Raw genomic sequence first — 12,619 nt, 5'->3', positions numbered from 1 at the left:
TGAATAAAGTTCCTGTCTCTACAACCTCCTGTATTTCTGTGCAAATCTGTGACCCAAGCGTGACAATATAAAAATAACTATATAAACATATGGTTTTTACTTCGCAGATTTTTCACCTTTCACGGGGGGTTCTGGAATGCAACCCCCACGATCGAGGAGGGATCACTGTAGTTTGGTCTTGCAGTTTATAATGAAGCTGATGGGTAACCGTGTTCCAATGTGGAAAAAAGTCTTAAAGCTTATTGAATATGTCTGCTTTGAAGTACCAGACCTTCCATATGTTTGAGGCAAGCTTCTGACAACAATAGTTAACTGAAAATAATATTTCACTGAGGTAAGAATACATTTCTTGCTCACCTTCTCACAGTGAGAGTTGGAGGTGAAGTTATGACAACCCCCACATTTGCCAAGCTAAATTCTACCTATTATAATTTGTACAAATAATAATATATTAGAACTGAACTGATTACACTCTACTGTATTTTTAATAAGTTTCACTTTAGAAATGATTCAATGGGGTAAATTACTATATCCTATGACTGTGAAGAAATAACTGACTTGAAAAATACCAAAGTTATCCTTTAAATTACATACTGATGATAAAAATAATGTTTTATTTTAAAATAAAGTAATAGTTTACACATTTTTTTTTCAAATATTTCCTACCAAAAAAAAAATTATGTATTTTCTAAAGTAGTTTTTTGACATTAAGACATAAATGAGATAAGGTAAATGAGAAAACAAAGCAAAATCTGATTCTACTCATTCACCTCCAAATAAGATACAGTTGGTGTGTGTGTCATGTACATTTCTCTGGTGCACTGCATCATGATTAACACAGAATAATTAATTTTAAATGGGTGAACTTAACTCCTCAAATGAGATCTTAATTGAAAGGTCTCATTCCCATAATTGATGAAGATGATGGTTATGCACCTTGAAAAAAGTTAATAGGTCTGAAAATATATGTCTCACTACTAACTAGTATGATTTCAAGGACATAGAAGAACAGAAGATTTGGAAAGTAGGGCAGGTTCCTTTTGACAAAGTTTTCTACTTTGTATATAAAGTAGAAAAAATAGAGTGTTATTGGAAAATTATATTTGCAGTGTATTTTTTTTTTAAATACTCTCCACAACATGATCTCCTCTCTACAGATGTCTCTAAAGCTCTGGATTCCTATGAATTAAAAACATAAGGAAGGCTGAAATGTGTAATAGTAAGGTACTTCTCGCCCTTACGGAAAAAAAAGTAAAACAGAGAAAAACAAAGGACTAGGGACATTTCTGAGTGATCATTCTATAGACCAATTTCATTACTGAGCAATAAATGATGCTAAGATCTTAGCAAAAATGTTATCAACATAGATAAACAAAAAATACAGATAGTGCTCCCTTATTATATCGCTGCACTTGTACTTGCACAGTAATGCCTCATTCAAAGTAGATGTGTTCCTGGAATTTAGATTGCTACAAGAAACTTGTTACCAAAGGTACAGTAGATGCACTGTATCTAAGAAGGAATATGGGTATTTGTGACAAAGTGGGCCTTGTAATTTTTTCCTTGCTCAGTATATCATTTCCTTCTACGGCCACAGTCCAAAATGGCTACATGCGTCCTCATTTGCCTTGCCCAGTAATTGCATATTCATGCTGCTGACTGTTCCCAGCAGAGGAAACACCATCTGTACTCACTTTCCCCGATTCCATGAGTTCATCCAAGCTAGAATCTTTAATTAATGGGTGCTGGTAGCCACAAATCCAGTCTAATATATTTTTTGCATAAGCAACGCACCTGCTGCTTCCAGTAAAGGGCTCTCTATTCATGCTGCCTATTCCATGCTCTGCACCAAATCAAGTCATGGTCAAGAACTAACTCCATGATTCTAATAATGGCATTCTTTTCTAAGTCTTCTTTATAATCTGTATTTTAGTTTATAAATATATTGCTTGTATTTTTTGTGAAACACTAGAGACATATTTATTCCTTTATTAAAATATTTAAATTATAATATGCGTGAAATACCTCAACACTCAAATATAATAACTTTGTAATCTATATCACATACATAATAAGAAATGACTATTCTGTGTAGGCACTGTAAGTTGCACAATGACTAACACCGTGCTCTGGGGAACAAGTACTTGAACATGCGAATGAGCCACAGTGTGATTTTTTTTACTGACTTCATTATTAAGGAGCTTAGCTCACAAGTATTCATTAAGTGAGGTATGACTGTATATTTTATACATACACATACATAAATACATACATATATAATACACATAGAATCCCTTTTTTTTTTTTTTAACAGATACATTTGTACCATCATTTCTTTGAAACATAAAATGCCACACTACGAAGAACTAAAGCAGTGGGTGGCATGGCACTACCTACTTTTCTGTTTTACTACTGGGCTGAACATATATAAATGTTGAGAATTTATAAGGAAGCAGAAGGTTAAAAATGCACCTGCTTGGTCAACCTTGAAAAAAAATTTTGTTCAAAGTCCTCACAGTATGCTTTGTGGAATTTACTACAAAACCTTACACACCCTTGCTATCACAGACTGAAATAAAAGGCTGCTTCTTTATGGGCGCATAAACCGTTGGCACGGCACTGTCAGATCTAAACACTAGCATGGCAAATTGCTTGCATACTGAAGTGACTTTAGTTGCAGGTGGAAATCTCATTTTACTTATGGTGCCAAGCAGAGTTGCATTGTGGTGCAGGGTAGTCTATTAGCCGGCGAAAGCACTGTGAAGAAGCTGTCTGTTGCTATGGTCCTGCCTTTGTCCAGTCTGATAGCGATCACGGGACATCATATCTTTGATTGCCGGTACAACAAACAGTTCTGAGCAGGTATCAGCCACAGCGCTGCTCTTGCGAAAAGAATCAAGATAAATGCCATCAACTCAGAGAGGGAGAGGCAAGTTTGTTGTACCACCTGAATGTCACTAAGAAAATAAAACTGAATAATAAAAAAAACAAGCGCTAACTTTTATAAATAGCCAAAATTTACACCGGGTGTTACAGACTCAAATCAAATGTATGTTTTTGTCATATTGTAGAAATAATAATAATAATAATAGCAGCTCACTACTCAAAACGAGGAGCACCCAGGATCTTCAGGTAATAAAGGCAGTAGTTCTTACCTCTGCACCATTCAAGAATACATGTAAACTCCCTGTTGACTGACATTTGAGCTTGATCTTGAACTCATTAACAGCCACATGTAAATCAAATGCTTTTTTTTTTTCCTTTGGTTATATTCTTGAATAAAAGTGCACGTGTTTATTTGATATTTGGACTAAAGTCTTCACACATTATACACTTCTCGTCATTATTAGTATAACATGGAAAAAGTTTATGCTTTAGGTATGTGTTCAGAATTTCTTGTATTTCTCACATTTCCTTTTATCCTACAATTACCCAGATCTTTGTAGACACAGAACACACATGAAATGCATGTATTCCAAATAATGATATACTGTATTATTTACCCTATACAACTCCAGGAACCTCACAAGCAGATAAGGAGCCTTGGCTTGAGCTGGGAGAATTGAGCTCCATCAAGGCGGGGGATGGGACAGCAGGTTGCGTGTGCTAATCTACGCATTTACAAAACAAAAGACACTGATGGAGAGGTGTGAAGGGATTTAAAGTGGGCCGGGATTACGAGTTTTTGTAGGCTTCAGGAATTCTAGTGTTAACAAGAACTGGTGTACAAAAAATTAGCAAATATATTTAAAACCAAAATGCACATACAGAAGGCAACTAGAAAATGGTCAGCATATTCATTTCTGAAAGGTATTGTCTTTATAAGGTTATGGGCAGGATGTCAGGCATACCCATTTAACAGTATTACCCATAGGGTGTTGCAGCTGATGCAAATAGGAAGTAATGAAGAACTCTCGTGCCTCATGTGCCTTACTGTTGCACTTATTTGGCATCAGCCATGGTGAGTGAGCAAATGTGTCAGAGGGGAGAAAAAAAAAAAAAAGTACTTTTTGGTACAAGAGAAGTGAGTCCCTGCTATTAAATCTGTGGGAGCCAAACATCAGTGAATTCATGTTTCCTGCTCCTCTTCCCACTGTTTGCAATAAATTTTACTAATCTGACATGTAGAGAAAAGCCAAGCAAAATGACACCTTTTATTGGCTAACTAAAAAGATTACAATATGCAAGCTTTTGAGGCAACTCAGGTCCCTTCTTCAGGCAAGATGTGATTACAATACATCTTGCCTGAAGAAGGGGCCTGAGTTGCCTCGAAAGCTTGCATATTGTAATCTTTTTAGTTAGCCAATAAAAGGTGTCATTTTGCTTGGCTTTTCTCTACATTTATAATGGCTAACATGGTACAACACCCTAGTACTACTAATCTGACATTTAATTCTATTCATTATAACTCAGGGTAGCAGAGTGTTGCACTGGTTAGCACCTCTATCTCACAGCACATATCACATTTTGTCCACAATAATCAGTAAAACATACTTGGGAGACACTTCCCTAACCCTCAGGCCCACTTAAAAGACCATTGCACCATTACAATCCACTCAATAACTAGTTACATTTTTGTTTGTCATTAACTTTAATTCATTTAGTTGAGTTAAGCTTAGTCCCAAACATTTCTGCTATTTTTCCAAACTCAAGTCAATCTTAATTCTGTGAGTGAAGGACTTATTATATATACAAATACTCAGTAAAGTATTAGAATAAAAGAATCCACTTTAAATGTACTTCTCCGGATAAAACTAAGGTTAACTGCACCCACTGCAGAGGTGAGCTCTGATATCATTCATTAATGTTACAACTGGAAATTCTAACTGCTTATTCATCACACATTATGCTAGATGGAGAGCAAGACCCAAATCAGCTCCATATGTCTGCTTTATGTAAATATTGAAACTGTAGCAATACATAAGATATACACCCACTTTCTAAATTTGCATTCTCATATTGCTTGATCAGCTAGGGATACACCTGCAGGTATAATTCAAAAAACTGCATTAGCTGATTACCTTAGTAAAAAAGATAAATATTTAAATGTTCTAGAAAAAGGCTGCTTATGTTGCTAGCTAAACTCATGTTAGTAAAAGCACTCCAAGTTACATAAAGGGCTTGGTGGTATTCTTGAAACGCATCTTAAATTACATTACTTTAGTTAACTTTACATATTAAAACTGCGCCCCCGCCTCCCGTTCAAAACTATATAATCAATACGTGATTTTATGTGAGTGCATTTTAAAAATGTGATGAGCCATAATTTATTACAATATGATTTAATGTTTTAAATGTACTAAAAACTAAAGTGAATGAAGAAGCATTTTTTTAAATTCTGTTACTTCATTTTCCTAATTCAATTCAATTTAAAAATGCACACAGTATAGCAGCTTATTGATACTTCTTACCAGGCTGCCTGCGTCTGCCCTCCAGCGGACGTCAGCTCCACTCCTTCATAACTGAAATTGGCTGCACCAGCTGGAGAATCCTCTGTAATCAATGAAAAGTCACTGCTGAGGCTGGTTGTGCTACCCCTGTCTCTTCTCTCTAAAGAAACAATGGAATATGCAAACTTTGTATTAAAAAATATTTTGAAGAAAAACCAACTGATCATAGTGTGAGAATATATATAACCATAAAAATAAGCAAAAGTTCATATCAAATGATCTAGTTCATAATTAAAGGAATTCTTAGTTTCCAGGGGTATTTTTTTCTTCATTTTCTACATATACTTAATTGTTTTTTACCAAGTAAATAAGAAGCATGGAAATTTTAAGAGTTTTCCTCCTAAATAAATAAATGTCAGAAGCTGTTTGATTCATGTTCATATTTTTCATACTACACTGCCATATAACTGAATCTTAATAATAATAATAATAATAATAATAATTCATTACATTTATATAGCGCTTTTCTCAGTACTCAAAGTGCTATCCACACAGGGAGGAACCGGGAAGTGAACCCACAATCTTCCACAGTCTCCTTACTGCAAAGCAGCAGCACTACCAATTGTGGATATTTCACACACACTGCAATGAAGAGATGATTATACTAATTGAAACGCTGAGAAGAAATAATGTATAACAGAAGGTTTTAGACTTTACCATATTACAGCTAACGTCGGACACAGATTCAACAGTATTTATTCATCTGATGCTTTTATATACATCTAATCAGAATTAAGGCTGTATTTGTTCACATTTTTGTTCTTCTCATAAAGTGTGACTAACTTGGCACACACTAGAAGTGAAAGGTAAGGAATAAACTAGAATCTTTTTTTCCCCCTCTGAACTACTGTATAAAATAAAATAATAAATAAAACATATCTTGTAAATACATAACAAAATCATCTAAAAATCACAACAAGCAAAATTTGATGATTTAAGGATATGGATAAAAAATACACCAAACAATGAACTAAATTCCCTTAATTCATCCTGTGTAAAATTCAGTATTTTACTCAGTTCAGGGATACAGGAGCCACAACCTACACTACAGAACCTGTTAAAAAAACAAACAAAAAAAAACAAAAACAGGCACTAGACAGTAAGCTATGCTAGCTGGGATCGAAAGACTAAGACTCTAAGGCAGTGCTAACTACTGCACAGCTGCACAGGCACATTATACATACAAAACAGTCATTTTAATTGATGACCGGTGTTAAATTTCAGTTTTATAAAATGTTTACAACAAGTAAGGATATATGCATAAGTCAAATTTATATTTGAACGAGCATATGAATACATCCCAAGAATTACCACGAATATTGATAAAACTTATCAGAATTTCCTAAACTTTGTCTGGTTTGCAACAATATCATTCAAAAAAGGCAGCTCAATTTATTCAAATAAAATAGTTTGCCCAGTGTTCACAAAAAAGACGGAATATGCCAGTCTGTTAACTGAACATGTCTTTAGGATGTAGGAATAAACTAAAGTATTCAGAGAGCATGGAAAATCCATGCATGCAACCAAAGCAGTGGACTTTGAATCGTGAAAGTGCAGTGCTAATCACTGTACTACCCCATGCACTAATATAAAAAAAAGGCCAAATGATAACTGAATTTGAAAAATTAATTATTAACTGGTTTATTAATCTTAAAAAGAACTGAAAATTAAAGAAAAGGGTGTTTTGAGATGGTCCCATTAGTAAACACTACATGAAGAAAATGTACATACTTAGCTGACATATATCTTCTACTGTAAAGTCAGATTCTCTGAACTGTGAGTTTTTCCTCCTGGAAAACACAAAGTGCCAAAATTAAATTACACATCTAAATTTACACTCAGGAAGTATCTAGATAAAAACAAAAAACAAACAGATCAAGCCTAATCCCAATATTAAAAAGAAAAGTCTTTCACTGTAAAATGAACAGAAAAGTAAAAAATATATATATATACAAATCAGCACAATATTGTAAGTATAGAGTGATTATGTAAAAATATATTATATCAATCCATTCATTTTCTGAACACTCTTTTCCAGTACAGAGTCATGACAAGGTGCAGACAGAGCCTAAATGGGCATCAATGGATGCAAGGCAGGACTTAACTTTGGATGTAACTCTTGTCCATTAATGGACAAACACACAAAACCAAACTTACAATGATAATAGTGAACAGTGAACAATGAACATGACATGCATTATTTTGGAATTTCGGAAGAAAACCCTACAAACAAATACAGACTAGTCCAGTAATCAACCAAGGTTTCTAAAGAGTGAGGCAGCAATATTAACCACTATGGCCATAATACTGAGAGAAAAAACAAATAATTCAAAATTATAATACTGGATTTAAAGCATCAATAAATACTGTAATTATATAACTTTATTTGATATGAAAAGAAAAAAAAACTTTTCAGACTCCAAATCATAACTAAAGACTGTTAAATGAAGATCAAGAAATAGGCAGCCATTAAGTCGGAACCACCACCAAACCTGTAAGAATAATTTGCATGGTTTTATACTGTAATTATGAGAAATAAAAGACTAACACGATTATGCAGATATTCCACATCTTTAAAGGGAAGACTAAGGTAAAGGAACAACTAGAAATTTTTAGTGTCCACAAAGGATTTCAGCTGTGAAGTAGCAATAGCAACTGAACTCCAAATAAAGGGGGTTATCTCAGTTTGCAGCCCCATGCATAATCACTACTGTTAGCGTTTCACAGAAGGTTTATGAAGTAAACATTTTACAGCACAGTGTTTTCAACCCACAGAATAGGGACAATTAATTTGTTTGAACTTGCATGAAATCTGCCTACTACTTTATGAATAATGTCAGTGTAATATGTACTTTTCAAAAGCAGGTCCATCATATCTCCTTCCTATTGAAACGTAAGGTTATCCAGACATTTTCAGTCCATGTTCCCAAGCATGCTGCAGCTTCTGTTTTTTGTTTCCAATTTATAAATATGGGCCATTCCCGGCTTTTAAAGAACTTTTTTTTTTTTTTTTAATTCTAGTCTGTAAGACTTGCATCTCTAACTATTTTTATTTAGGACACTAGCCCCAAATAATGAAACAATTATAATATTTCATTTTTAATTGGGTATCCAAGATCTATTTTTAAGTGTTTTTAAAAAAAAAAAATCAGTAAATTAGCAAAAAAACAACACAAGAAGAAATAAAATGTGACAGAGGAGTCACTAACCTGTATCACTAGCACCTGTGTATGCGCAACATCAAAAAATCAGGTATTTTAAAAAGTGACAGCAGACTATTAATGAAAAATATTTGAGATATCCCTCTGGTTTGTATGCAACACTCACATATGAAAAACATACACAAGCCCCGAGTTACTTGCCTTTAAGGAGTACACACTGAACAGAAAATCTGTGTAATTAAAAAGGCAATTCACAATAAGGGTAGAAACTGATCTTGAATAAAAGAATTAGCTGGTGCAAAAAACATAATTACTGTCAGAGTTATCAAAAACATCTCTCCCTTGTTTTAAGCTTTATCATGTACTTGAACCTGTAAAACCATTTATAAGGAATTCAAACACTTGAGTATTTTCTCTTTATGAACAAAGAAATTCGAGCCATGATTCAAAGCCATCAAAAAAAGGGAACGTGTCAAGTGTTATAAAGTTGTCTGTCTATTGCCTACAGTTTTCATTTAATGAATGAAATTTAAAATGTTATTCTATTTATAGAAATCACAATGCACTTGGAACTACACTGAAAACTATTTTTTGAAAACTGTTAAGATTTGTTTTCAATTCAAATTGTGCATGCTCTTTGTCAGACTAGAATCACAGATTACCTGAGACACTGCTAAAGTGATTAAGGAAAAAAAATAATAATTAAGGCCAGCTTATGAAGTAAAAGAAAAACAATGTAAATATACTTTTTTCACTGAAGGAAAATACAAAAACACATACAAATTGTCGCCATGGAGAATAAAATTATAATCCAATTAAATGTCAGCATTACATTTCACAATGTTAAGAAATACATGGCTGCGGGAAAAAAAGGTTTCTTAAGGGAAAAAAACATGATTATTTGCTTACCTTTGTTTTCTAATACAGGAAAACTGGTCAGAAGTGATGTGCTTCAAAAAATTGAAGCAAAAAAAGAAAATCTAGCACAAAAAAACAAAAAGAGAGACAGATTTAGCCCGTATACTTAAAATGATGAAGATATAATGAAAGGATTCCCTCTGGTGGCTCACTGGAAAAATTCCAGTGAAAGCTCACAAAAAAAAAAAAAAAAAATTTGATCTTTAAAAAATTGCTTCCCATTTGATTGGTATCTCCAAATATTACATAGCATTACACACTAAAAACAAATAGTATTTGTTAGTAAAAGTATTAAGACTTGTATGAAAACTTAAAAACATAACAAGGTATGAATTTTACATGTTAAGGTTTAGGCTTTCAGGAGGCAAAATGCTAGTTGGCAGGTACTAATACTTCATTCAATTACAGGAAGTACTCATTATACTAACAGTAAGATATATAAAGAAAAAAAATCCTGTATATAACATAAAATTTCATATACCTGTGTGGTATATCTTTGCTTTGAATTTCAAATGAATAATATTGTTAATACAGTTGAACCTTGATAATCCATGACTATAATGCAATGTACAATTGAAACTTAGGGAAAAAATATACAGTATATATCACAGTAATCCTTTTGTCTGATCATCTAATGTAGAGAGGTGAGTACATATTTGAGCAAAGACAAAAAAAACACCTTTTTGTTTAACTACAGTATGCCTTTTTATCAATTTGTAATTTACAACAGACTTTGAGAAGTTTAGGATCAATAGCAGATGACAAGGTTTCATCACTGTTATACATCATTTGGATAGTCAGACTGGTCAACAGTTTATAGCAGAATGTTTGCAATTAAAACATTAAGGTGTACAGTTACATCTGAACACTCCAGACTTGACAAGACCATAACATGGTGCACCCTGAGAAAGACTGTACTGCATGTTCTTTCCCTTAAATTTTATACATGACTGGTTAATTCCTTCCATTCAAAAACATCTTCCACCTATAAGGAGGTCTATAAATATGTGATAAATGTGAATGTGGCATGAAACTAAACATTAAAATTTGTGCATGCACAAATAGACTAATACCCTTACCACAGAGGGTGCCTAGATCTACAAGTGAAATCTCTTTGTGAGTACGTAGTAGGAATAAGGCGTAATGTGCATGGAAATAGTTGGTGAGTTTGTATCCATTCTGACTTTCAAAACGGCTTCTGTGTATCTTAAAGGAAAAATTTACAAACTGCCAGGAACAGTACCTTATGTGGTGGTGAGACATAGATGATAAATGCAGAACACTTACTAAAGCTGGGAAGTACCGCGATAAAAATGACCAGGTGAATGTGACAAAATTTCCAAGGGAGTTGGAAGACATCATGTGGTTCCTGTTTTAGTACCCTATGTAACAGCTGTATTCCTCAATAAACATGCTATTCTTGATAAATTTCAGTCAGGTTTTAGAACAAATCACAGCGCAGAAACAGCACTTATTAAAGTAGTAAATGACTTGTGGGTAAATGCAGACAGAGGCCATTTATCTGTTTTCATCCTCTTAGATCTGAGTGCCGCATTTGACACCATTGATCATAATATTCTTAGAATTCGCCTTAGTCAATGGGTGGGCCTCTCTGGCAGTGTCTTAAATTGGTTTGAATCCTACCTGGCAGGGAGAAAATTCTTTGTTAGTTGTGGTAACTACAACTCAAAGACACATGATATCCTATATGGTGTTCCACAAGGCTCTATCCTGGGTCCGCTGCTCTTCTCAATCTACATGCTTCTGTTAGGTCAGATTATCTCAGGGCACAACGTGAGCTACCACAGCTATGCTGATGACACACAGCTGTATTTATCAATAGCACCTGATGACCCCGATTCTCTTGATTCACTAACACAATGTCTGACTTGTATTTCTGAATCGATGAATAGTAACTTTGTCAAGCTAAATAAAGAGAAAACTGAAATCTTAGTGATTGGCAATAATGGATACAATGAGGCTATTAGAAATAAACTGGATATATTAGGATTAAAAGCCAAGACGGAGGTAAGAAGCTTAGGGGTAACTGTTGACTGTAATCTGAATTTTAAAACGCATATTAATCAGATCACTAGGACAGAATTTTTTCACTTAAGAAACATAGCAAAAGTTAGACCTCTTATATCATTGAAAGATGCTGAGAAATTAGTTCACGCGTTTGTTTTCAGTCGACTAGATTACTGTAACGCAATCCTCTCAGGAATACCCAAAAAAGACATAAATCGTTTACAATGAGTGCAGAATGCAGCTGCTAGAATCCTAACCAGGAAAAGAAAATCCGAGCACATTTCTCCAGTTTAGATGTCACTACATTGGTTACCTGTGTCATTCAGGATTGACTTTAAAATTCTGCTAATGGTTTATAAAGCTTTAAATAATCTCGCCCCATCTTATATATCGAAATGTCTGACATCTTATATTCCAAATCGTAACCTCAGATCCTCAAATGAGTGTCTCCTTAGAATTCCAAGAGCAAAACTTAAAAGAAGTGGTGAGGCGGCCTTCTGCTGTTATGCACCTAAAATCTGGAATAGCCTGCCAATAGGAATTCGCCAGGCTAATACAGTGGAGCACTTCAAAAAACTGCTGAAAACATATTATTTTAACATGGCCTTCTCATAACTTCATTATAATTTAATCCTGATACTCTGTATTTCCAATTCATTATAATAACTATTCATGGTGGCTCTAAAATCTGCACTAACCCCTACTCTCTCTTCTGTTTCCTTTTCCGGTGTCCTTTTGGTGGTGGCGGAAGCACCGTGATGTTCCAACAGTGATAGATTAAAAGCCAGAAGTCTGCATGACCATCATCATCATCAAGTCCTTCTGTGAGAACCTTAAATACAAAGAGGACTATTTCATTTATGTTACATAGAATGCCCAGAGGGGACTGGGCGGTCTCGTGGCCTGGAATCCCAGCAGATTTTATTTTTTTTCTCCAGCCGTCTGGAGTTTTTTTTTGTTTTTTCTGTCCCCCCTGGCCATCGGACCTTACTCTTTTTCTATGTTAACTAATGTTGTCTTATTTTAATTTCTTACTTTGTCTTTTATTTTTCTTTTCTTCAT

At 34.2% G+C, this 12,619-nt stretch overlaps 1 protein-coding gene across 2 annotated transcripts in view; it reads right to left on the bottom strand.

Moving 5' to 3' along the window:
- mtmr14 (myotubularin related protein 14) overlaps window positions 1-12,619 on the bottom strand; it is a 67,191-nt gene that overhangs the window by 21,136 nt on the left and 33,436 nt on the right. For both annotated transcript variants that reach the window (XM_028823959.2, XM_028823957.2), the window contains exons 14-16: window positions 9,521-9,591; window positions 7,182-7,240; window positions 5,412-5,550 (exon numbers count right to left, since the gene is read on the bottom strand). In XM_028823959.2, the coding sequence (XP_028679792.1) occupies window positions 5,412-5,550; window positions 7,182-7,240; window positions 9,521-9,591 (269 nt within the window). The remainder of the gene's footprint in view (window positions 1-5,411; window positions 5,551-7,181; window positions 7,241-9,520; window positions 9,592-12,619) is intronic.

This window comes from Erpetoichthys calabaricus, chromosome 18 (genome assembly GCF_900747795.2).
Source record: "Erpetoichthys calabaricus chromosome 18, fErpCal1.3, whole genome shotgun sequence".
NCBI lineage: Eukaryota > Metazoa > Chordata > Cladistia > Polypteriformes > Polypteridae > Erpetoichthys > Erpetoichthys calabaricus.
The sequence above is the reverse complement of the archived record's forward strand: the minus strand, read 5'-3'. Positions and strand labels throughout refer to the sequence as shown.